Source organism: Myotis davidii, unplaced genomic scaffold, assembly GCF_000327345.1.
Source record: "Myotis davidii unplaced genomic scaffold, ASM32734v1 scaffold363, whole genome shotgun sequence".
In the NCBI taxonomy this organism is placed as follows: domain Eukaryota; kingdom Metazoa; phylum Chordata; class Mammalia; order Chiroptera; family Vespertilionidae; genus Myotis; species Myotis davidii.
This window is the reverse complement of record NW_006294069.1, coordinates 3732522-3760006: the sequence shown is the minus strand read 5'-3', so window position 1 is coordinate 3760006 and position 27485 is coordinate 3732522. Positions and strand designations below refer to the sequence as shown.

Below are 27485 nucleotides of genomic sequence, written 5' to 3'. Positions count from 1 at the left end.
CTATTTGTTATCTTACTTCTATCATTGACAGTCCCTCTAGGTTGTGGGCTGCTTGCCTGTGTTCCTGAGAAGCATCTACGGTACCAGTCTATAGAGTGTGTTTTCTTTAGTGAATTACCGGTATGTTTACCGGTAATAAACTTGCACTGTTTTATGTATATGTTTGATTACATACAGCCTTGTGACAGTTTTCCTGCATGTCATAAGCATTTGAATATAAATTAAAATGTTAAAATCAAATCTGATATTGTTTTACCTTTTATTTGGTGTGTGGAAGGTGTGCGGAAGAGGGGGTAGTCTTATACGGCGAGTATATAACAAACTCTGTATTTTGAGTGGAAATGTTAGGGGGTCGTCTTATACGCCCAGTCGTCTTATACGCCGGCAAATACGGTAAACCATTTTACTCATAATCCCATAGTTAATGGCAGGACAGACATAATAGTGAGTGTCTAGAGCAGCTGTGGGCAAACTACGGCCCGCGGGCCGGATCCGGCCCATTTGAAGTGAATAAAACTATTGAAAAAAAAGACTGTACTCTTTTATGTAATGATGTTTACTTTGAATTTATATTAGTTCACAAAAACACTCCATCCATGCTTTTGTTCCGGCCCTCCGGTCCAGTTTAAGAACCCATTGTGGCCCTCGAGTCAAAAAGTTTGCCCACCCCTGGTCTAGAGACTTAACCATCCAGCTACTGCCATTAGTGTCTCTTTGGATCATTGCTTTTAGGTGGTACAAAAGGCTCAGGAGTCCATACATAGTGACTTGGTTTTGAACTTAAAGAGTTAGGAGCCCTTTAATAATTATAGCATACTTCCTCGGGGTTGTACCTAAGAAGCATTTTTAGTTTCTGGTGAGTAGTATGTAAATGTACAAGAAAGGTCTGGAGGCAAATAGTCTCATCATTTGAGGAGTAATATTTTTTTCTCTACCTGAGTGAGACCATCTGAGTGTATTATTAAAAAACAAAAAGTTATGCCCTGGCTGGTGTGGCTCAGTTGGTTTGAGCATCATCCCGTATTCCAAAAAGTGGCAAAACAGGGTCCCAAATGCACATACTTAGGTTGTGGGTCCAGGGTATGCACAAGAGGCAGCCAGTTGATGCTTCTCTCTCACATTGATGATGTCCCCCCTCCCCCCATTCCTCTCTAAAAACAAACAAACAACAACAACAAAAACAATCCACAAAAAGTTACAAAAATGAAAGCCAGTCTATGATGTGTTGGAGAGGGAAGAAAGGTCAAATAAGACAAGACTTTCCTTATTATGGACTTGGTATCAGTTAGGTTTTTCAAAACAGAAGACTTTATATTGTTATATACAGTGTTGATTAGGCCCATATTGTCAATGTCTAACAAATCTTTCTCAATATAACATGCCTTATTTCCTCTTTCTAGAATGCATCTAAATTTTTAACTCCTTTCCTACTTGAAGTGTTGTTGGTGATTTAAAACAAAACAGTTGACCCTTGAGCAATGTGGGTGTCAAGGGCCCTGATGACCTACACTGTCCAAAATCCATGTGTAACTTTTGACTCATTTAACTACTAGTAGCCTGCTTGACTCATTTAATTACTAACTATCTGAGGCCTTACCGATAACATAAACAGTTGATTAATACCCTATTTTGTATGTTATATGTAATACTGTTATATTCTTACAATAAAATAATCCAGGAAAGAAGTTACTAAGAAAAACATAAGGATGTTGTTCAAAAGTCAACTATATGTTTAGGGTGACAGATACTTTCAGACTAAAAATAAAGCAGTGGTTCTATTAACTAAGGTCAGAGAGAATGTATTTTTGCCTCTAGTTTGAAAAGTTCCTGAAGATTCCCTTTATGCTCACTGGTAGAAACAAAATGCATTGAAATTCACTTTCTACTACATATAATAAAATACAATAATGGCCAGTGCAAATTCAGGTAATTAAGTGGGTTTCATCTATTACCCTAAGGCAGTGGTTCTCAACCTTCCTAATGCCACGACCCTTTAATACAGTTCCCATGTTGTGGTGACCCCCAACCATAAAATTATTTTTGTTGCTACTTCATAACTGTAATGTTGCTACTGTTATGAATCATAATGTAAATATCTGATATGCAGGATGTATTTTCATTGTTACAAATTGAACATAATTAAAGCCATAGTGATTAATCACAAAAACAATATGTAATTATATATGTGTTTTCCGATGGTCTTAGGCGACCCCTGTGAAAGGATCGTTCGACCCCCAAAGGGGTTGCGACCTACAAGTTGGACCCACAAGTTGAGAACCCCTGCCCTAAGGGAAGGATCTTGGGGAAGTATAGATAGAACCACGATATTCAGAAACAGACAATGAGTGCTCTCATTTTACTCTAGGAGGCATTGTAGATCACATAGTATGAGTTTCCTATCTAATAAGTAAGGAAAACTTAAAAGTAAAACTGAGCTGCTTTTTTTTTTTTTTTAAATATATTTTTTACATAGAGGAAGGGAGAAGGATAGAGAGTTAGAAACATTGATCAGCTGCTTCCTGCACACCCCCTACTGGGGATGTGCCCTCAACCAAGGTACATACCCTTGACCGAAATTGAACCTGGGACCCTTCAGTCCGCAGGCTGACGCTCTGTTCACTGAGCCAAACCAGTTAGGGCCTGAGCTGCTTTTTAATTGCTCTTATTTTTTCATCAGCCTTTCATGAGTAAAGCTCACCAGTTCTCTTCCTGAGATAGATGCAATATAAGGGAAGGAGAATTTTTTGGAATCAGAGGACTTAGGTTCAAGTTCTAATTCTTCCATTTACTGGTTTAAGTTGTTTAAATTTCTGAGCTGCCTTGTAGCTTAGGGGATGGTAATTGCCTTGAATGAGATGGGTTAATATTGTTTTGTTTCTATCAAAGTATCCTGTATGTATAAATATAACCGATTGTGAAGGATTTCTCCTGGTAATGGATGAGTTAACCAGTTTATGATTGACAGCTGTGGGGAAAGGGATAAAATAGGAATAGAGAGAGAATAGATATTTTACCTTATCTTGAAATAATTTCATATCTGTAGAAAAGTTTTAAGAATGATACAAAGAACTTCCATATAGCCTTTACCCAGATTCTCTAGTTGTTAACATTTTACTACTTGTTTTATCACTCATTGGGATAGAATGTTCAGCTAACAACTGAGTGTTTACAACAAGTCAAGCATGCTTATACTTGCCTTATCTCAAGCTACCAACAGTATATGGGTACTGTTATCACCATGTATAGAAAGAAAAATTTACGGGGGTTCAGCCAGTTGTCTGAGATCCCCTAGCAGGTAAATGGCAGAGATTTGACAGGAATATCCATGTTTTTCACCACTTTTCTTTACTAGTAGATCTAGAGACTTACATGTCAATGTGACAGACACATCGATTGGTTGCCTCCTGCACACGGCCCAACCAGGGCTAGGAATCAAGTCTGCAGCCAGGGTATGGCCTTTGACTGGAATTGAACCTGGGGCCCTTCAGTCCTCAGGCCGATGCTCTCTCCACTGAGCCAAACCAGCTAGGGCATCTAGAGCTTTTTAACTAGAAATCAATGTTTGATATAGTATTGCTGACTAAATGTAATTCATTTAAACAAAGATAAAGATTGAAGTTTGTATGCAGAATTTGCTGTTGAAGCCATTGGTGGGGTGAGAATGCACTCCTTTTCCCACACCTAGCTTCTGTATGAAATAGATAGAATGGTCATAACTTGATTGGCCTTGTGTTTTGCAAGGGAGTAAATCAAAAGAGTTTTTTTTTTTTCTTGGGCAAAGTATCCAGAGGTGCTGGACTGTTCCTTGCCCTAATCACCCCCTGAGATCAAGATTCTTGACTCCTCTGAGCATATTGCTTCTAGGAGACCAGGGAAGATGACAACAAGATTTGATCTTTTATTATCTCCGCTTTCTTTGGAGTTAAATTTCCACCCTTGTTTTGCTCAGAGGAATCTCTTCCCTCAGTTTTAATAGCAGTAGGTTTTCTAGAACATGGAATTGAGATTGTAAATTTTTACTTCATGGGCCAGATGTGGCTGGCATGTTTGTGTTTTGGGCTTGCCTAATGTTTACTTTTTTTCTTTTTTTTAATTGGAAGCCAACATTTAAAAGCTAGAGGATTTCATATAAAAACCCAGCTTTCAGCTCTTCTTTAAAAGACCGGAAAAAAAAAAAAGGAAAGAAATGATAATCCTGGGTCCATAAAGAGTAGACCAGCCATGGATTACTACTGTCCCCACCAGCCTATTTCAAACCTGGCCTCCTGTAAACACTTGAATTTTCAGCTGCAGACCTTGAAATTGAACTTTAATCTTAAAAGATGGAGAAGTATAATTTGATGAGGTAGTTAGTGGTGGGTTACTTTATCCTTGTTTACTAAAGAAGAGTCCTGCCTTCTTGGTTAGAAAGAAAAACAACTCATGAATAAGATAAGGGACTTATCCAAAATCACTATTATCCCTGTCCATGTCAGTGTTTCATTTCCATCATTACGGTGTAAGAGTGGCTCACAGATTTCAGAGAGCTGCAGGCATCTTTCCACTCAGCTTAGTTGGGATTCAACTCTTCATTCCCTGCACACAGGCACTGCTGCCAGCAGAGGGTGCTATCCACTCACTGCGGCTGCTGTCATGTTGGCTCAGTTGAGCAGCAGCTGTTGGGCATGTGCCCTGGGTCTGTGTGAGAGTTTGGGCATGTCTATTTGGTTCACATCCCTAGTGCCCACCCCTTAGACCCTGGCCAGGTTATTGTGTCACTAGGGACTCTGTTCAGTAACAGGAAACTGGGGAAAGTTTAATTGTTTTCTCCTCTCTTTTTCCCATGCAGCTGAACAAAAGGTTCATCCTCAGTTTTCTCCATGCCCATGGGAAGCTGTTTACCCGGATTGGGTAAGTGTGCAGGATGTTTATTTTATTTTCCTACATTACAAGTCATTTTGGAATTTAATATTGTTAGCAACTAGACTGTGTTTGTAACTGAGGGCACAGGGTGTGAATTCTTAGAGGCCTCCACCTTCTCTTCCCTTCACTCACTCCTACTTTGCTCATGAAGTTTGGGAAATATGATTCTCCATCCCTATGTCATCCCTCTTTCTCTACCTTTACGAAAGCCCCCTTTAAACACAGTCTTTTCTTAACCCCCCACCCTTAATCCCTCTGGATTTCTCTTTCCTCTGCCTTCCATCTCAGCCACCTAGGAGCTCCTTAAAGAAGTCATGCTCATTTCCTGGGTCCAACTGCGAAGGGTCCTCCTTGGGAAGAATACTGTCCACTCATTTTCCCTTAAAGAGAAGAGTAGCATTTTATTTTTCCCCTCCAACATTTTCTCTTCCTCCTGAACCATACCCCCTTCCTTCTATGCTCAGATTTCTGTACCATATTGCTGATCTCAGTAAATGCTAAAACTTTTCTAGGTTTCACCATCTCCCATGGATTTACATATAAATCTCAGGGAAGGTGCTGTGTGTGCAAAACCCTGTTACTTCACCCATTAAATCCCTGGACAGAGATCAAGTTTTGAGTGTTCCTTTGGTGGATCAGAGTTGTTTTCCACTGTATAAAACTAGCGATCCTAAAGCCTGACTAACGCCTGCACACCAGAGCACGTGTGCGCTGAGTGCCTCTTCCGTCTCGGAGAGGACTAGGTGGCGGCGCTCTTAGAGAGCTCTTCTGCATTTTAATGTTTTCTGACTTGGAGGTTTTATTGTAAGCTACCCTTTGAGGTGATTTGTTTCGGATTATAGATCTCACTGTTGTCAGTGTTTTCCTTTCACTTTCTGTCATAACCTTGTAAGTTTATCTCTAATGCTCTAGAAGGTTTTCTTAGTGGGAGAGGCTGAAAGGCTTTGTCCTGCTTTGAAGAAACATTGTTCTATGGATGTTGAACTAGAAAGTATGCTTATTACATATTCATTTATTATCAAACATAGATAAGAGTGACAGTGATGATTATCACAAAGGTAGTCTTTAAATGACTTGGGAAACGAGTACTGCCAATAGATGTATCCCTATTAATAGAAATAAGTGTGAGGAGATTCACTTAGGAAAAGTAAACTAGGTGCATCATTAGCTCCCCTCTCACTACCTCTCCTACCCCCATATAAGTTCTACTTTGGCAGGAGTTTTTGCCTAACAGTGTTGTATCTTAGTGCTTATCATGTACTAGATGCTCAGTAAATATTTGTTGTATGAATGAGTGAATCATTACAGAAATGGATAGACTGTGAAAGATTGGAGAGAAGGATCTAGTTCGTATTCTAGTAGGTAGGTTATAGTAGACCCAGGTCAGTTATTAGTGAGGAATGTAAAGCTGCAGTTTCAAGTGGGCAAGATGATATCAGTATCATTTTATAGCAGGAAGTACTATTGTGTTGCACTTAAAATAGCTACTTTGGTTCTTTATCACTTTATCATCTTTTTTGGTTCTCATTTTTAAATCTTTCTTTCCCTTACTACCTTTTCACTCAGTTTTCCTCTCCTTTTCTCATGTTTGTTCTTTAAATTTTCATGAACCATGTTGCTTTAAGTCAGGGTTTCTCAATCTCTACACTATTGATATTTTGAGCATTATAATTCTTTGTTGTAGGGAGCTGTCCTGTGCATCGTATGATGTTTAACAGCATCCCAGGCTTCTTCTACCTACTACATGCCAGTAGCATTGTGCCCCCCTCCGCCCCAATTGTGATAATTAAAAATGTCTCCAGACATTGCCAAATGTTCTCTGGGGGCAAAATTGCTCCTGATTGAGAACCACTGCTCTAGGTATTTGTTAGTTTTTTTAGAGACTTTTGGGACTAAAGAAGTTATAAATCTTGGTCTGGAATGTAGGAATATTTAGAATATATTTTTGTCAAGTTAGGCATTAATATTTTTTCCCCTCTTTTAAAATTCTCGCATTTATTTTTATATATTTTTGGAGGAGGCTTGAGAAAGAATCACAGTAATGATTAAAAAACTAGAAAATGATTTCTAGAGGAAAAATTAATCTTGAAAAAGTTAAGGTAAAAAAAGGTTTATTTAAAGACAGCTGTTTGTTCCCCTAACTGTGTTTAACTATAAAAGAGTTATAACCAGGTAGTTTTGATTTCTGTGGGAAGACAGCAAGAGAAAGTAGGCTTATGTTACAGCTGGAGAGATTTGGGTTAGGTGTAAGAAAATTTCACAGAGAAGATGTTCAGGAATTTTCTTTTCTGAAATCCTTTAAAGATTATCTCATTTGTCAGAGATGGTTTGCTGTGGTCCAGTTTATTTTTCAGTATCTCTTCCATCCCTGCATATAACATATTCTCTTGGCAAAAGATAAGGCCAGTCTAGTTGCACCTTCATAAAAAATGAGTTATGGTAGTGTTCACATGAGGAGAACGTATGTAAAGTCTAGGCGCTCCAGCCCCTTGATGACTATTCTTCCTATGCTCCCCTGGAGGTGAAAGAGAATTGAGTCCCATGTTTATTCTGGAAGGCAGAAACTGTAAAAACTTTGCTATTGGAAAAAAAAGTATAGAAGTCTGTAAGACTAGAAAAGCAATGAGCCCAAGCCACACACAACAACATGGACTGTTGCCTAATTACCAAGAAGATGTGAAATGTCGGAGGCGTTGAAAACGAATTAAGAGTGAGGAGTTTGTAATGGGGAGCAGCTGAAGACACATCCACTGTCTGGCCTGCCTTTTGAGAAAAGCCCAATGTTGCTCTCCAATCTTCATTTTCTCTGTGCCCAGCATTGCAAATTGCATCAGCATATGCTTGAATGCCTACTGTGTGCAACCCTTACTCTCAGCATCCAGTGAAAAAGAGGCGAGGAGTGTTAGATGGAATCAAGTGCCAAAAAACTTATTTTTCACCACTGACTAGTTACAAGACCTTGAGAGTGAACAAGTCAGAGCCTCTGTGGGCTTCGATTTCCTTATCAGTTGTTTAAGTAGAAGCTACCCCAGGTCCACTCCAGTCCTTACGTTCTGTAGCACTGTGATTTTTTTCCTCTCATGTCTCCCTTGTCACTCAGCTTAGTTTTATTTGTTTGCTACTGGGTTGCTTTTGTCTTGTTCAATTTTTTAAAACTAAGAAGTTGAGAAGAGTTAGGAAGCCTGATTCTTTTCTGAAGACAATGTTGTCTATCTCAGCTGTGTTCCTTAGCATCTAAGAGGTTGGGTCCTGCCCCGTTAGTCACTGTCTGAGTCATTCCATGTTGTCTGAAAAACTGGTTTCTTAAAACTGCCATTCAAATGAGATAAGGTGTCTCTAGAGACCATTCCAGAAAGCAGTCTCTTAAGTCAGTGAAATGCATAGCCTGAAAATGACTGTATCTTCTGCAGTTTTAAAGGATTGGGGCAGAATCCTCTCAGGCACAGGAAGAGGAATCAGTCAGGGGTGTAGAATGCCTCCTAACAGACACTTGCTTTCCTGGTGAGAGGCAGGCAGATCAGACCTGTCTTTGGACTCCACTGAGGGAAGTCAAGAAGCCAGCAGCCTGTAGACCAGTGATGGCGAACCTATGACACGCGTGTCAGAGGTGACATGCGAACTCATTTTTTTGGTTGATTTTTCTTTGTTAAATGGTATTTAAATATATAAAATAAATATCAAAAATATAAGTCTTTGTTTTACTACGGTTTCAAATACCGAGCTCAAAAGGTTCGCCGTCACTGCTATAGCCTTTTGATTTGTGATAAGTAGAATAATTTTGCTTCCTGTTATTGTGTTGGTTAAAGTTACCAGTTTAGTTTTCACTTGCTTGCCTCATCATGCTATTTGCACTGCTTCAAGATCTCTTGGAATTCAAAAATTGATGTATTTATTTTGGACTTTGAATTGTTAAAAATATAATGTTTGTATTTTGATATACTTGTAAAATTATAATTGTTTTCTATAAAAGTCAGTAGTATGCATTGTAGGAGAAATCTTTTTATTGTACATAGTGCTTATTGTAAATCACATAAAATATTTAGAAAACCCAACAAAAAGAAAGAAAAAATTAACCATATTCTCACTATCCAGAGATAATTATCCACTGTTGACATTGGATGTATATTTTTATGTTTTTTCTATATACGTCACACACACATTTATTTTTACAAATATGTGTCAAAAGGGTTCAAGATTAAACTACTTTAAAACTTTCCATTTAATATATGTAAAACTTTACCAACATGATTAAGAAATCTAATATAACTTTTAAGAAATAAAATTAAATTTTACAGATGTGCCATCTTAACCAGTAGCTGTAACTGGGCATTTTAGGCTACTTCCAATTTTTGCTGTTATAAATTATCATCTTTTTAAAAAAAATACATTTTTATTGATTTCAGAGAGGAAGGAAGAGGGAGAGAGAGATAGAAACATCTAGGATGAGAGAGAATCATGGATCAGCTGCCTCCTGCAAGTCCCCCACTGGGGATCAAGCCTACAACCCGGGCATGTACCCTTGACCGGAATCAAACCTGGGACCCTTCAGTCGCAGGCTGATGCTCCATCCACTGAACCAAACCGGCCAGAGCAAATTACCATCTTTTTATGCTTTCTCTTCTCCTGCTCCTCCTCCTCTGTTGCTACTGCTATTGCTGCATCTTGGCTAACAATTATTTAGTAATATATAAAATCTCCTTCTAAAAACATAACATTATACCTAAGGCCAAAATTTCTTTCAGCTTTCCCCAAGCCCCTGTGCTCTCCAAAGAGATAACACTGGACATCAGGTTATATTATCTTTCAGACCTTTTTACTGCATTTACATATTTACATATCTATCCATCAAAACCATAATTCTATTTTGTGGGTTGTTTCTAAACATAAGTTGTATTCTGTCATTATCTCAGTTTTAGTATGATTTTTGTTCTTTAATATGGGGGTGGAGCAAAGAGGAAGACATAAAACTACTTATGGTAGCCAAAACCGGTTTTGCTCAGTGGATAGAGCGTCGGCCTGCGGACTGAGGGGTCCCAGGTTCGATTCCGGTCGGGGGCACGTACCTGGGTTGCGGGCACATCCTCAGTGGGAGATGTGCAGGAGGCGGCTGGTCGATGTTTCTCTCTCATCGATGTTTCTAACTCTCTCTCTCTCTCTCTTTCTCTCTGTAAAAAATCAATAAAAATATATTAAAAAAAAAACTACTTATGGTAATTTGAAGCCAAAATCAGATAACATTTTAGCTACAAAATTGGGAACCAGAAGCCCCATTATTGAGCTCTGAGGAAGAGTCTTTTATCTGCATGTCCCTCAGTTACTTCCTGACAAAGTGATTTTGTCTGAGTAGATCCATCTTCCCTCATATCTCAGAACTGAAGTTATTCTAACTTCATTTGATTTTTTTTCTTTCGTCGATGTCGAATGAGTTGAAAGGCGAAGGGAAGATTGAGAAAACAAACAAATAAAAAAGAAGATGTGGACATTTGGCCTGGTGCTCCTTTCAGACCCCAGTCTGACCTAGGGAGCGTTAATGGATCTGTTTCAATTCCCATCCCAGGGAAGAGGTTTCCTCAGACACAGCTTCGAAGCAAGACTGTCCCACGTGACACTCTGTCATGTCGTTCTGTGTTGGCTCTCTACCGCCTTTCAACACGGAGACACATGGCTCTGAAACTTGCCCAGTGTGGCTGCTTTTCAAGCAGAGTGAACTCTGCTATTCTCGTAATGAGAAGTGCTAGCCCCCCTCCCCACCTCCGACCAGAAAGAGTGCTGCACAGTGTCAGGATTTAAAATGAAACCTTTGTTATAGCCCATGGGGAAAATGGATCCAATCCAGCTCCAAACATATCATTCTGCCATTCCAAACCTACCAAGAGTTTTAATGGTTCTGAAACATTTTAGAGGGGGAAAAAGAGGGGTTTTTTTGGTGGGTTTTGTGTGTGCGTGTGTGTTTTATATTTTTTTGTGGGGGATGGGGCACTTGAAATGGCATATGGGGAGGTGGGAGCAAATGCATGGTATGTTTTATGCCAGTGAAAATGAAGACAGCTCAGCAGAGAAGGAAACTGGAATATAAACTGTAATTGACCCATAGTTGTGGCATGATTTCTGGGTATCAGAAGGTCAGTAATAAGAGTTGCCATCAAGGGCAATGAATGAAGATTGCCAAAATGCCAGAAATCTCTGGAGTTTGCTAACCTGGGGAGGGTCCTACTCAGTGGGGAAAGGATCATGGTTTGGGTTACACTAGAAGCACCTTTCTCTAGGACTTGAAACTGTTTTGTCTTTTTTGAGAAGGATTTCCTTTCCTGTGGCTTTTCAGAAGCTGTTTATTAATCCAGCCTGAAGCTCTTCCTCACCCAGTGCACTACAAACATTTTTTTGGGGGGGTTAGGGGGCGGGCGTTGAGGATGGATAAAAGATACTTTGTTGACCACGAATTGTTCAGCATCGCCCTAAGGCTCAATGCGCCTGGCTTCTCTCTCTAGCACCAAGTTTGAATTTGCTTTTTCTTTCTGACAACTTCAGCTGTGGTTTGTTCCTATTGCCAGAGGAGCTCCAGGCATGCACCACTGTTTGGGATCCAGTGGCCACATTTGGCAGTCAGCGGTTTGAATGACCTCTCTTTAGGAGCCCTAGGTCACTGGCTAGATTTCTACCTCCCTACATTACAGGCTCTTCCTGTATTAGGAGTGGCAGTTGGCCAGGGCATTATATTTCCACTGGCCTGAAAACATGCAGACCTTGATGAGCAGAGTCTTGTGAGAGTGAGGAGGACAGCACACAGGAAAGGCTGAAACAGATCATTGGGGCCCTCAGTCTGAACATTCTTCGAGGGGAAGTATGAGACCCTCAGGTGGAACAGTTGGTGAGACAGTGCCTGAGAAGACGGCAGCAGAAAACTGTTTCTGGTTTCCTGAAGTAAAGCCTTGAGTAAAGAATCTTTAAATTTGTGAACCAGAGAGTTTGGGGACTATGTAGGTCTTAAAGCTTAAAGGAAATTTGTTTGCTATTTAGAAAAACCAATTGTTTCAGAGAGAAACTTTGATTTCATTTCAGCCTGAATCCAGTTATTGCCAAGGGTTAGGAAATAACATACCAAAGCATAATAACTCATAGCAATTTATCCAAAATTGAGCTGATTTATTTCCAAACCTCGAACACTTCTTTCTCTTAAATTTGTCCACAATCTTAGGATTGTAGGAAGGTTTGTGGAAGTAGCAAGGAGACACCCTATGCGTTAGTTGTCTGCTTTTAGAGAGAAAGAGAGACAGAGAGAGAGAGAGAGAGAGAGAGAGAGAGAGTGTGTGTGTGTGTGTGTGTACACGTACCAGTGCTCTTGGGGATGTCCCTCACTGATGGGCTGGTGTATTTGTAGGATGGAGACATTCCCTGCAGTGGCTGAGAAGGTGCTCAAGGAGTTCCAGGTATTGCTGCAGCATAGTCCCTCTCCTGTTGGAAGTACTCGCATGCTGCAGCTTATGACCATCAACATGTTTGCTGTACACAACTCCCAGTTGAAAGGTAAGGCGTGTTCACTTTCTTTACCTAGACAGATAAAGATTAATATAGCTTTTTTTTTTCTATGCTACCATACCACTAATTACCCCCATCACACACACACACACACACACACACACACACACACACGCACGCACGCACACACGCACACCCTTCCCCACCATTGCCTCTCACATCCTTTATTTGCTCTCTGAAATCTGTATGACTCTCTAGTGCTTGGGTGGGATGGAAGGAGGGAATCATGGGTATAGAGCTTAATTTGCAAACCCAGAGATGCTGTTGCACATCTGGCCATGCTAAAGGCAGCAGCAAGGCCTCTTGGAGTCTGCAGATCCAGAGCCTCTCCCAGGGGAGAGGCATTGCTGAAATGTTTCATCGCAGAGACCATACGCTTGGCAGGGACTGGGAATAGCTGTTTCTGGACTCATGTACCCTGTTTGTTCAATATGGAAAAGTCTAGTTCCCTGTGGGATATCCCTTGTGGGAGCCTGCCAGGGAGTAAGAACAGAGAATTGATGAGCTTTGGTGACTCAAATTGGAAGCACAAAAATCACCAGGCCCAGAGTTTGGCTAACATACTGGTGTGTATTCTGAAATGCTTTTTGGAACACTGAGGTTTTTTGAGGCAGGGGATGGGGTGGAAGGGGGCAGAGAGATGCTCATTGGCAGGATTTTTAAATGTTCTGATGACCAGGTCACAACCAAAGGATGTTGTTACCAGGATCCTGTCCTTTCCCTTTCCCTTTCCTGTTTCCCCTTCCTTCTTCCCCTTTTCCTCTTCCTCCTACCCCTTCCCCCTTCCCATCTAGGTAAGAATATGTGGTTTAACTTGATGGAAATACGTAATATAGGAATAACATTATTTTGTGTTTGTTTGTAAGGGAGATTTGTCCCATGATGCTAAAAAAATCGTTTTAAAGCATTGACAGAGAGTGAAGTTTGGTTTCCTGGCTGAAAGGTTATTACCTGAAATGCCAAAAAATAGGAATTGCCCCATGGAGACTCCATTGTAAAACAGACCTGGTGTTTCTGGACAGGTTATTACTAGTTCTCTTATTGCACTTTTTCCTTTCTTTAAAAAAAATGTTAATTGATTGGGGAGGGCAAGAGAAAACATTGATTTGTTGTTACACTTATTTATATATTTGTTGGTTGCTTCTTGTATGTGCCCTGACTGGGAATCGAACTCACAACCTTGGCATATTAGGATGATGCTATAACCAACTGAGCTACCCGGCCAGGGTCTTATTGCACATTTTCTTGGTGCTTTCTCTCACTCTGAAATTGATTTATTTTCCTTCCCATTTATTTTTGAGGGTTCTACATTAGCTTGCTGATGAGTGGGTATGCCACAATTTCCCTTGAAACTTGGTTCTTCCTGGGACTCTGTAAGGCCCTCTGCTAGTCTGTCTGGGTTTTCAGTCATATCTGATCTTCTCTGCTCAAGTTGGCTGCTTACAGCATTTAAAATTCCCAGCAGAAGGCAAGATGCAGAGGCTGAGGTGCCATTTTGAACTTGGCTAATTATTCCTGAGAACAGCTCCGAGGAAGCATGCTGTCCTGGGGGACAGTGATGGTTTCCAGGAAGGAGGAAATAAAGTTTGTCAATTCTGTCCTGGTAAGGCTGTGAAGTCCAAAGGGGCAGGAGATTGATTCCTTCTTCATGACTCTGCTGGTTTAGCGACCAAGTGGGAAGCTCAGTGGACTCAGGAAATGAGGCCTCCTGAGGTGCCCTCCTATTCATTGTCCTGCCTTCCTCTAACCTCAACCCACAGAGTTCAGTGAGCTGCTGTCACAGAGCTGCAGCCTCGGCCAAGGTATTTTTCTAGCATCAAGTGACCTGTAATCTTGGGAGGTGTGAATGTAAAGGACCTGCGGCTCTTGCTTGTGAAGCATCTGTTGTCAGCAGTTCCTGCTCCATGAAAAGGAACACCTTGGCTTTTTCGTAGGCCACCAGTGAGTCCTTTCCTTGTAGCTGTTGTTTAGTAAAGGTGAAAAGATACAGACGAAACGAAGGTGAGATGGTGAGAACAGAGAAAGAAGGAAATAGGTGGTTTCCCCAGTTGAGGCCAGGGAACTTTTTTAGTACTCTTCTCCATGGTTGTTGTATGAGGACCTGCTAGCCAGGAAGGACATGCCAAAGCCTGTGCCTGAGATCCTGCTACTCATTTCTGGCCTTGTCCTGATGCTCACCTCCGTGAGGCAACTGGGGCCAAGAGGAGGATGATATGAGGTGGTCAGAAGTTCCTAGGGTGTTTCGGGGATAAACAGCCTGGGCCACAGGATATAACACTCAACTAGGACAGAGAGCTCTGTCTGTGGACATGCTGCCAAGTACCCGGTGTGCAGCTGAGGCGGCCGTCCAGACCCCACTGTGTGGGCTGCCATTGGGAGAGGGGTGAGCAGAGCACACAGCGGGGCTGGTTGGTGGGAAGATGCACTTTTCCATTTCCCAGCATATGAGTCATCTTCTCTGGGCCCCTGTGCTGTGCTTGCATGGACAGTGGCAAGAAGGGGGTGTTGTGGCTGAGCAGCAGCATCTGTGCCGGGGGTGGAGAAGGAAGGGGGTTGGGGAGAGGGTAAAGGTTTAAATCCTTCACTAATCAGCAGCAGTTTGAATCACATTTTTATGAGTAAGGAAGTGATAAATCAGCCCTGAGTGTTCAGCCCCAAAGTCCTGTCAGCCAGTGCCCTTCTAAAGTCTTCTCTCCAGGCCACTCTGCTTGCTGTCAGAGTCGCCAGCCACCCAGCTGTGGGACCCTGACTGTCTGAAACCAGGAAGCAAGGGCCTGACGCTGCTTGGCCCTCCCAGGTGCTTGGGGTCTGTGGTGATTTGGCAGTCAGTGCAAGTTACAGAACATCTGGGCCATCATTTTTCTTTCCATTCCTTCTTGGACATATCCTTCTGGGTGGGTGTTTGCATCAGTCAGTTCCTGGACTCTGTGGAGAAGGAACGTTCCAGCATGAAGCAGAGGTGATCAGTGGTCCCCAAGGCAGTCGAGGTCCTCTCAATCTGTGCCTGGGCTTTCCCTGTAGATGTGGTCCTAAAGCAGGGGTGGGCAAACTTTTTGACTCGAGGGCCACAGTGGGTTCTTAAACTGGACCAGAGGGCCGGAACAAAAGCATGGATGGAGTGTTTGTGTGAACTAATATAAATTCAAAGTAAACATCATTACATAAAAGGGTACGGTCTTTTTTTTTTTTTAGTTTTATTCATTTCAAACGGGCCGGATCCAGCCTGCAGGCCGTAATTTGCCCACAGCTGTCCTAAAGCATATGATTTGGAGAGCAGCAGGGATGTCCTTACTAAAACATATGTCCTTTATGATACCCCGAATTCATTTTATTTGTGTGTGTGTGTTCAGTGTTAACCTTGAGGAACTGTCTTTTTTTTATTTTATTGATTTTTTTTACAGAGAGGAAGGGAGAGAGAGAGAGTCAGAAACATCGATGAGAGAGAGACATCGATCAGCTGCCTCCTGCACATCTCCCACTGGGGATGTGCCCGCAACCCAGGTACATGCCCTTGACCGGAATCAAACCTGGGACCTTTCAGTCCGCAGGCCAACGCTCTATCCACTGAGCCAAACCGGTTTTTGGCGGGACTGTCTTTTTTTCATATTACCTATAATGATACTATCACTTTAGTGTTATTACTTTTCAGATGTGTTTTCCTTGTCAAGAGAGACAGAGAACTGTTTAAAAGCTTTGGACACCTCACAAGACAAAATGGAGGAAAAAGCTTAGATGGTGGTGAGAGAAAGGCATCTTTCCCCTTTTCCTAGGTTGTAGTTTTCCCCAGAGCTCAGGGAGGCAGAGGTTGTGAGGTCATATTTGTCCCTCTGCCCTTAGGAGACAATAAGTTGAGTTATGCCACATCATTTTACCAACTAAACTTTCTAGTCTCAGCAGTGATCTTAACACTCAGAGCTATTGGTGGGGGAGCTATTACCTCCTCCTCTAATGAATGGACCCTATGCAAAAATCCCACATTAGTGGGACTATGAAGAATCTAGAATCCTAGTACTCTATAGTGAAGTGGTTGGGGACAGATAAATTTGAGGGATGTTTGGGGTCCCTCAGCATAGTGCCTGGAATTTATTAGGCACTCAGTAATTATTGAATGTATGGGTGAAGAAGGCAAGCCAGCTCTCATTGAATAGTATGTTTTTTACCTGGCCTATGTCCAACATTATCTTGTGGTGGTGATAGGTGGTTCCCAGAGTGATGTCACAATTGGTAATCACTCTATGGCATTCCCAAGCCTGAAGGGAGAAATCAGGCCTTCTCCACGTGCCTCAGCATTTAACACTTCAGTAGCCATCTGATTGGCTGATGTGATGCTGGAGGATGAACTGTTGATCTAAACCACAAGCATGCCAAGAATTTTAATTTTTAAAAAATTCTGTAATTTAAGGAAATAAAACTCTAGTTTTTGAAAAGGAATAATTAAAGCAACATTTGTGGTAGAGCATCACTAAAAGCCCATTGCATCCCCCATCTGTGCCCAATTTGCTCCAATCTGCCCTCCCCCCTTTTTTTCTTTTTCTTCGTTTTTCTCTTCCCCTCTTGCTCTCTCTCCCTTTTTAAAAAATATGTTTTATAATTCCTGGAATCAAAACCATCTCATGCACACACTGTTTTATTTTACTGCATTATTGGATTATACTTCCTATAAATCATTGGATGTTATTCATTGGCCACCACTGGAATAACTTCCCTTTTCTGTGCCCTGGCCCTCCTTTTTTCCTCCTCTACCAGTTCATAGAATAGGGCTGTATTTCAGCCTTGCAGAGAAGCCCTGGTGGCAGCAAGAGGGCACCCAAGAGACACTTCTTATGTGCGCCATTGGTGTTTCCTGCCTTTAGGGAACATTTAGGGGCTGGGATTGAGGCAGGGCTAGACTGGCATTCCTTTCATAATCGTTTATGCTTGCTTTTATGGTTGGTTAGTAATCCTGAATTGCAGGAGGTAAAGTGCCACATGTGCTTCTCCAGAGAGATAGAGAATCGTAGCTGTCTATAAGGGACCGATAGAGCTTAACTCAGATGTGTGGGGACCTCACACCTACATGGCATTATTGTATGTGCAGGTTGACTCGAGTTGGGAAGTTCCATTCACAACCAAAATTTCTTTGTCTTAAGCACGCAGCCGCCTTAGAGATCTTCAGTAAAGCGATTTGCTCCTCTGTGGCAGTTCACTTCTGTCTGAGTCTCTTACCCAAGCAGAATGTATGAAGTGCCTAATCCTCTGCTTGTCAGAATAGTTGTACAGGAAATCCACCTTTCATAAGAGGTTAAGCTTGAGTTTAGCTGCATAAACTGGCCCTCTCATTCCTCCTCTGTATTTCTGGTGGTAGAACCCTTGGGCTTTTTCTCCTCAAGGATCCATGGGTAGATTTCTACAGGTAATTAGCACTGCCTGACCTTCATTTTCAGAGTAAATTAACAGAGAGTCAGCTTGGCCAACACATTTTGTGAGAAATAGTTTCAAAGGTCAGAAGAGGCTAGGCTTTAGAAAGCAGGCCTGGGGAAGGTGCATCCTTCAGCTATACCCTCTGTCCCTTGGGGCAAGATGTAACTATCAACAGGCTGCTTAGCATAGACTCCTTCCCTCAGAATTTTCTGGAAAAGAAGAAATAGTAAAGTTTGTCGGTGGCCTACCCAATTCTGGATTCCAGGGTCCATGTTGTTTTTAGAATGAATCTGTTACTTTAGTCTAGGGAGGAGAAGCAGTTATGAAAAGCTAAAGAAAGGAGAAAATTCATTTATACCAATAATTAAGCCTCTTATCATGTCAATTGAAGAAATGTCTGTTTTTGCCCCAAGGTAATAGTGTGGTTTGATGTACATGGCTGCTTCTGTGTACAGTGCAGAAATGCAACATCCCATCATTGCCCAAAAGTTAATGTGAACTAGATACTTCATCTCTGTTGCCATTTTATAGCTTCTCAATTTGATTTTTTTTTTTTGCTCCAGGATGGACTTATTCTGAAAAAGAGACCGAATTGGGTGGAATGTTGGCAGCAGGATTCCCAGCTGCCTTTTCTAAGCTCTCTTTAAGCTTTTCCTGAGGAATAGAATTCGGAATGTGTAGCTTATAGAGGGCTCAGGTTTGATATGTTCATTGAATACACAGAGGGAGCTGGTGTATTCTAGGGATAGAGATTGAGGGGAGTAAGTTGTACTTTGGACCCTAACCAACTAAATGTTGGTCTGGGGAAAATTGTAGCTTCCAGAGGTAGTGGCCAATAATGACAACAGAACAACACTGTGATTATATCTAATGACATTTTTTAGTTGCTATATGTGAATTCTCATTTGATTTCTCCTATTAGCCCTCTGAGACAGGTGAGCAGATATTTTGTGTCTTATTTTACAGATGATGAGAAACATATCAGAAAGGTTAAGTAATGTAAGTTTGCACAGCTAGTAAATTACACTCAGGCCTCAAGTGTCCAGCCTTCTATATCAGAAGACACAAAAACTTCTCTGGACTTAATTGAGACAGATCAGCAATGCAAGCACCCCAAATCCCATATCTGAGCAGCCATTGTTCTTTGATGAAGAAAGTGATCTTTGAATCTGATCTGAGACTAGAAGAGGGATTAAAGTACAGATGAGGAATGTGGCGGAATCAGAATTCTCCCAAGTTGTTTGAGGCTCAAGTGGGCCACAGGTAAGAAGCTAGCCGAAGGATACAATTTGGGCAAATCAAGGTTTTCTGGGTTCATATTAACTGTTGTTATGGGCAAGGAGGAAACTCCCTCTCACAGTGGAAAATGTTTGTTCATGACCAGTTGGTAAAAGAATTGTTTGTATATTTGGATTTATATACTACTAGAGGCCAGGTGCACGAAATTCACTCATGGGTAGGGTCCCTAGCCTGGCAGGCAATCAGGGCTGATTGGGGCCTTCCTTCCCTGGCTGCTGACTGGGGCCTGCCTTCATTCTGCGTCGCCTCCTGGTGGTTAGCACATGTCATAGCGAGCGATTGAACTCCTGAGGGGACACTTTGCATATTAGCCTTTTATATATATAGATACCATTCAGTTTTTTAAATCAACGTTATTGAAGTAAAGCTTATATACAATAAAATGCACCCATTTTAAGGGTGCATTTCAATACATGTGACCAATTTATATACTTAAGTAACCATCATTATAATCAAGATACAGACTATTTTCATCATCCCAAAAAGTTCTCTTTGTGCCCCTCACAGTTGATCTCCATCCCTATCCCTGGCTCCAGGAAATCTTATTTGCTCTCTGTCACTATGCATTGGATGTGTCTTTTCTAGAGTTTTATATAAATGGAATCATAAGTGTGCGCTCATTTGTATCTGGCTTCTTTTGCTCAGCATAATGTTTCTGAGATTTGTTCATGTTGTTGTTACATGTTATCAATATTGCATTCTTTTATATTTATTGTATAATATTCTGTTGTATGGATATGCCACAGTTTTGTTTATCTAGTTACCTGTTGATGGAATATTTGGGTTGTTTCTAGTTTGGGGCTTTTATGTATTTTAGTTGTAATTCCGGTTTGGTTCTGGGAGCATGTCCAGGCAGCATCCACTTACTCCGTCGCCATTTTTAATCCCCTTTTTGGGCTATCCTATATAATAAAAGGCTAATATGCATATTGACCTAATGGCGAAATGACCAGTCACTATGAAATGCACTGACCACCAGGAGGCAGACTCTCAATGCAGGAACTGCCCCCTGGTGGTCAGTGTGCTCCTACAGGGGGAGCGCCACTCAGCAGAAGCTGGGCTCATGGCTGGTGAACACAGTGGCAGTGGTGGGAGCCTCTCCCGCCTCCACGGCAATGCTAAGGATGTCTGTGTGGAGCGGGCCTAAGCCATCAGTCAGACCTCCCTTGAGGGCTCCTGGATTGTGAGAGGGAGCAGGCTGGGCTGAGGGATTCCCCCAAGTGCACAAATTTTGTGCACTGCACCTCTATATATAACTGAATATAACTGCCGTGAATATAACTGCCATGAACTTTTGTATGAGTGTCTTGCAAACATATGTTTTCATCTCACTTGGGTAAATACCTAGGAGTGGATTTCTTTGGTCATATGGTAAATGTTTAACTTTATAAGAAACTGCTAAACTATTTTTCAAAGTGTTTGAACCATTTTACATTCCTTCCAGCAGTGTCTGAGAATTCCACTTTCTTTGCATCCTTGCCAACATTTGGTATTGTCCATCTTTTTTACTTTAGCTATTCTAGTGGATATGCAGTGCTATTTCTTTTGCTTTTTTTATATATATCTTTATTGATTTCGGAGAGGAAAGGAAAGGGAGAGAGAGATAGAAACCTCAGTGATGAGAGAAAATCATTGACTGGCACACCCCCCACTGGGGATTGAGCCTGCAACTTGGGCATGTGCCCTTGCCTGGAATTGAACCCGGGACCCTTCAGTCTGCAGGCCGACGCTCTATCCACTGAGCCAAACCAGCTGGGACTGCAGTGCTATTTCATTTTGGTTTTGTGTTTTCTAGGTGACTAAGGATGATGAGTGACTTTTCATGTACTTAATTGCCATTTGTATATATTATTTGGCAAGTATCTGTTCAAATCTTTTGACCATTTAAAAAATCAAGTTGTCTTTATTATGTTTTAAGAGTTATTTCTATAATTTGGATAAGCCCCTTATCAGATAAATGTTTTGCAAATATTTTTCCCCAGTATTTTTTCATTCTGTTTCTTTTTTTTTTTCCTTTCTTCCTTTTGGACTTTTTTCCATTCCCTTCCACCCCCCCATCCCCCGTACACACACACACACACACACACACACTCTAGTTCCCTTTTTTTCTTTACATGGTTACCTTAGGAATTAAAGTATATATACTTGTCTTGCTAAAAGTAAAAAATGTTATTCAGCATTTTCACTCTCCTCCTAAATAATACAGGGACCATGGAAGGCTTAAATTCTTTCTATTCATTCTCTTTCCATTTATTGTCCTAATTTATATGCTGCTGTTGTCATGTATTTTATTTATTTTTACTATTTTTAAAATATATATATTTTTGATTTCAGAGAGGAAGGGAGAGGGAGAGATAGAAACATCAATGAGAGAGAATCATTGATTGGCTGCCTCTTGCACGCCCCCTACTGGGGATCAAGCCCACAACCCAGGCATGTGCCCTTTGACTGGAATTGAACCTGGGACCTTTCAGTCTGCAGGCGGACACTCTATCCACTGAGCCAAACCGGCTACTGCTGTTGTCATGTATTTTAATTATTCTTTTCCTCTTAAACTCTAAAGGACAAATTATTACTGTTTTTATTTTTGTTTTATTTGTTTTTATTTTGTTTTATTTTACCAGTAAATGTTTATTTAGACTTTCCCATGTATTTACTCCATTTTTTAAGTTTCCTTTAGCATTTCAGACCCTCCAACCTGATATCATTTTTTTCCTGCCTTAAGTATATTCTTTAGAGTTTATTTAGTGAAGCTCTTTTGATGACACAGTTTTTCAATTTTTATTTGTCTGAAAAGCTTTATTTTTCCTGTTCCTAAAGATCTTTACAGGTATTCACTAGTAATAGAACTCTATTTTTTCTTTCTCTCTCTCTCTTTTTTTAAATCCTCACCTGAGGATATTTTTTCCATTGACTTCTTTTTTTAGAGAGAGTGGAGGTAGGGAGGAAAGAGGTAGAGAGGGAGAGAGGGAGAGAGGGAGAGAGGGAGAGAGGGAGTGAGGGAGAGAGAGAGAGAACACAACGTGAGAGAGACACATCAATTGGTTGCCTCCTGCCCGTGCCCTGACCAGAGCCAAGGATCAAACATGTAACCGAGGCACATGCCCTTGGCCAGGAATGGAACCTACAACTCTTTGGTCCACAGGCCGATGCTCTAACCACTGAGAAACTGGTCAGGCTGGTAATAGATCTCTAGGTTATAGTTATTTTCCTTCAGGCCATTTAAGATAGTTTACTATCTCTGGGCTTTCACTGTTGTGATTATTTCTCTTTTAACAGTAATCCATTTTTTCTCTCTGGATGCTTTCTAGGTCTTTTAAAAAACGCTTTGATGTTCTGCAGTTTTAATGATTTGTCTAGGTTCATATTTATTATTCTTTCTGTTAAGTATTTATTATGAGTTGATTTCAGTAGTTTTGGAAGATACTTAGCATTTGCATCTTTTTTTTCAAAGATACTGCATCTACCCGTGCTCTCTCTTCTCCTCTGTGACTGATTAGACCTACGTTAGACCTTTCTCAGTCTTTAATGTCTCTTAAAGCTCTCTCTCATTTTTCTGACTTTTCTTTTTGTGTGTGCTACATTCCAGATAACTTCCTTAACTCTGTCTTTCAGTTCAGTGAATCTTTCATTGACTATATCTAATCTGTTAAATATGTCCCACTGAGTTTGATATTTTAATTATAAATTTTTATTTCCAGATGCTTTGAGTTTTTTCTTCAAATCTACTTTCTTAGTAGTGTCTTGTTCCCTGAACATGTTTGCAAGCTTGTCTCTTATGTCTTTAAAATATATTAAACATTGTTATTTTAGAGACTATGATGAATGGGTTCATTTAAGTGAGTTTCTGCTAATCTTGTTTCTGCTGGTTGGTCTCATGTACCTTCTAAAATTTTTCTTGTGTAATTTAAATTTTTTTTTTTTTGTAATCTGCTTATTTTCTGTGGGATTCCATTAGTGAGAATTCTTGGAGACCCGGGGTGAAAAGGTGATAAGATTTAAGTTTGCTGTTGTCCACAGCCCAGTGTGAGTTTAAAATAACCTCTCTAAATTAAAATATCTGCTTGAGGGTTTTTATACCACCCAGGTAATATGAATTCAGACTGCACACCCCTTTGAGGACTAGTGTATAGTCCATATTTTCAGTGCAATATTTTTTTCTCTTCTAGTCAGACCCAGGGTTTGACACAGTGAATTTTCCAGCTGTCTTCTCAGGGTCCTAAGGGTTATTTTTTATTCAGTCCTATACTTTGGCTGTAGGTCTGTGGGATCCCAACTTTATGGCACAGATCTTGGGCATCCTGTTGTATTGGCTGTACCCGTGAAACTTTAGAAACCAAGTTTATCAGGTCGCAAATGTTCTTAGGAGAAAGCCTGGCTATATCCCACACATATCTCTAGTTTCCCATTTTTATTCAATCCCTGACCAGAGGATTCCTTTCTAATTAACTAGCTCCTCAATGCTTTCTAAAAAGATTTTAAAAATACTTTTTCCATAGTAATTAGTTGTTGAATTGGGAGAATAATGCTAGGTACCTAGTCTGCCTAGAGGAAATGCTATGATTCCTTTTCCTTTTTTACCATCAGATTCTAGCCTTCTTTTAGTTCAGTCTCTGAGCAGTGTGGCTAGGGCACCTGTATCTAGGGAGCAAGAGCATGTAGGCTGCTCTTTCAGAGAGTAGCTCCTTTTTCTACTCCGGGTTTTATGGCAGGTGGGGTTGGGTTCACCTTTTTAGATTTTTCTAAGAGGTGTTCAAGGTATATAGACTGCTTAGAGGACTAATTGGGTGGGGAAGAAAGGCAAGGAGAGTGGGGAGAGAGGCCTGCAGCCATTTCTTACTAAGAGCGTATGAGTTAGAGGTCTGGAATAGAGTGCTCTCTAGTTTCAGTCACATTACATTACATATCTGGTGAACCCTTTTGGCCCATAAAATCCTTTCCATTAGTCAGGGTGCTCTGTGCTTTTGTTCTTGACTACTGCTGTTCTTCGTGCTGTTTGGTTTGTTTGCATGTCTCAGTTTCCTTTTTAGAAGACAGGTTGTAATATATTTAGGAATTTATTTATTGTAATTGGGATTTTCTGACTTCTTTAGTCCCCTCTTTAGACATCAGATTCCCATCTTGGGGCTTATTTCAGAAAATGCCCATGTGATTCCTTGCCCCAAGTGCCAGCAGCAGATGCAGCAATTGACACGCTGCAGGGAATTTCCAACTGCTGGGCAGGTTTCTGAAATCCAGACACGTGCTGTTCACACTTTGGCTTCTGAAGCAAGGATCAGTGGTTGAAAGAGGGGAGGGGCTGGTAGGAGACTGGAGGGAGAAAGATCTTGTAATGCCTGCCTAGGGCTTAAGGTTTTGTCAGCTTTCTTCATCCCTTCTCCAGCTGGCGTTGGCAGGGTAGAGTAAATCACTGCAGAGTGAACTCACTGGAGGCTTCTTTGAGGCATACCTGTGACGTCATCCTGTTATCACTGCTGGTACTGCATAAACTCCTTTCACTTCTCCCCTGAGAGAGGGTGATGCCCAGAACTCATGTCAGGGCAATGAGAAGAGAGAAATGTTTGGTAATTATTATTTTGAGATGCCTGCTAAGGACACAATTGCAGGCCATTGACACATTCTTCAAGAGTCCTTGTTGGAAGAGAAAACCCTCTTTGCAAACATGGCCTGAATACCTTTTGTAGATAAAACTACTTTTTAAACATGAAGAGAAAGACAATCCAGGAAAACTTGAAACTCCTCGGTAATCTCTCTGTTACTCCTGTCTCCCTACCCTCCTAACACAAAGATACACAAACACACACGTGCACATGCAGTGATTCTTTTAAAAGCATCAGATCGTGTCACTCTGTTCAGAATCCTCCACTGGCTTCCCATTTCCCTCAGAGTAAAAGCTATAGTCTTTACAAGTCCTTTTTACATGAAACTCCCCCTCCTCACCACCGCAACATTGCCTCTAACTTCATTCACTACTGTTCTCCCCCTGGCTTACCTTACTCTGCTTCAGACACACTGGCCTTCCTACAGTTCCTCTGATAAGCCAAGGATTCTCCCACTTTTGGACCCTTGCATTAGCAGTTTTCTATACTTGGAATACTCTGGCTTCAGCTCTCTGTAGGATAAATACCTCCCTCCTATAAGTCTTTGCTTAAATGTTACCTCCATGAGTCCTACCCTGATGTTTCTATTAACAGGCTGCACTTCCAACCTGTACTTGTGATTTCCCCTATCCTGCTCTACTTTCTTTTTCATAACACTTATTTTCTAAATACTAGGTAACTTATTTTTTGTGCATATATACATTTTTAAATATATTTTTATTTCAGAGAGGAAGGGGGAGGGAGAAAGAGAGAGAAATACTAATAATGAGAGAGAATCATTGATTGGCTGCCTCCTGCAAGCCCCCTACTGGGGAACAAGCCCACAACCCAGGCATGTGTCCTTGACTGGAATCGTACCTGGGACCCTTTGGTCTGCAGGCCAACGCTCTACCCACTGAGCCAAACCAGCTAGGGCCTGTGCATATATTTTAACTTATTTTCCCCTACTACTGCTCTGCAAGAATGTAAGCTCCCTGAAGATAGGGATCCTTGACCTGTTTTATTTGCTGATGTATTGTGAGCATCCAGTACAGTGCCTAGTGTGCAGTAAGTTCTTAATATGTTTTGAATTGAGTTCAGATCAATAATTAAGTTTGTCAGCAAATCAGTCTGGGCAGTGAAGATTGAATCACAAGGCTAGGAGGTTTTTGTTATCTGGGTCATTGTTCATTTTACTGTCTTTTCTTGGTTTTTTTTTTTTGTTAAGGTGATATTTCTAAAAATGTAATTTCCAAATGCATGTTTTGTATCCTGGCATTAAATTAAAATACATTAAATGTGCCTTGGTATTTAGCATTAATCTTGGAGTCAATGTCTTTGGGGCTCTGGAAAGCAAAATTTCTTTGAGAACAGCATACTAATTTTTTCTGGTCTCCTAAATCTTTCATCATTTATTCTCTGTCCTTTCTTCCTGCCCATAAATATTCTTTTATTTCTCCTTCTCTACTCATTTACCATATTTTTACTGTCACCGTACTGAAGGAATGCTGTCCTGTATATGAAAGTAAATAAAAATTAAAAAAAAGATTTAACATTTTGGGTTTTGTGGAAAGTACTAAAAAAATAAGAATAAAATCTTGGCCAGTGAGGCTCAGCAGTTGAGTGTCAACCTGTGAACCAGGAGGTCACGGTTTGATTCCCATTCGGTGCACATACGTGGGTTGTGGGCTCGATCCTCAGTTCGGTGTGTGTAGGAGGCAGGCTATCAATGATTCTCTTTGATCATTGATGTTTCTCTCTCTTTCTCTCCCTCTCCCTTCCTCTCTGAAATCAATAAAACAAAACAAAATTTTTAAAGGAATAAAGGAGGAAACCAACTATAAACTAACTTCCCAGCAATGATATTCCTTCCTGTATGTATTTATGAATATCAAGGTTTTTTTTAATATAGTTGAAAGGATACTGAAAATGTTTGATTCTATTTTTTTCACTTAATATAAGTATTCCATTATAAATTTTTTTGTAAACTTGTTTAATGGCTGAATAATGTTCTCATATGAGTATTTTAACATTCATGTAATCATTATCCTGTTTTTGGACATTTCCCTCCCCCCTACTTTTCTAGTTTAAATAATGCTGTAATTATCTTTGTACCTAAAACCTTTGTCTGCACTTCATATTGTTTTATTATAATATATTTTTAGAAGTTCAGTTTTTGGGTTAAAGGATGTTTTAAAGTTTTTTTAAAAAACTGATTTTAGAGAGAGAGGAAGGAGAGAGAGAAAAGCATCAATTTGTTGTTCCACTTATTTATGCGTTCATTAGTTGATTCTTGTATGTGTCCTCACTGGGGATCAAACCCACAACCTTGACATATCGGGACAACGCTCTAACCAACTGAGCTACCCGGCCAGGGCAGGGTCTGAAGTCTTAATGCTTTGATATGTGGTGCTAGATTACTTTCTTAAGAAGTTGTGCCAGCTTACACTCCTACAGCAGTGTTTGAGAATGTCCAGTTACCACCTCTTAATAGCACTGAGTATTTTTCAAAAATATATATTTTATTGATTTTTTTAACAGAGAGGAAGGGGGAGGGATAGAGAGTTAGAAACATCGATGAGAGAGAAACATCAATCAGCTGCCTCCTGCACACCCCCCACTGGGGATGTGCCTACAGCCGAGGTACATGCCTTTGTCCGGAATCGAACCTGGGACCTTCAGTCCGTAGGCCGACGCTCTATCCACTAAGCCAAACCGGCTTCGGCTATTATATCATTTCTCTTGACATTAGTGATCTCTTGCTCTTTA

General features: G+C 40.8%; 1 protein-coding gene across 2 annotated transcripts in view; it reads left to right on the top strand.

Moving 5' to 3' along the window:
* The window catches only part of SMG6 (SMG6 nonsense mediated mRNA decay factor), a 242125-nt gene that overhangs the window by 69851 nt on the left and 144789 nt on the right, over positions 1–27485 (top strand). For both annotated transcript variants that reach the window (XM_006768100.2, XM_015566788.1), the window contains 2 exons: positions 4829–4890; positions 12281–12426. In XM_006768100.2, coding sequence (XP_006768163.1) covers positions 4829–4890; positions 12281–12426 — 208 coding nt within the window. The remainder of the gene's footprint in view (positions 1–4828; positions 4891–12280; positions 12427–27485) is intronic.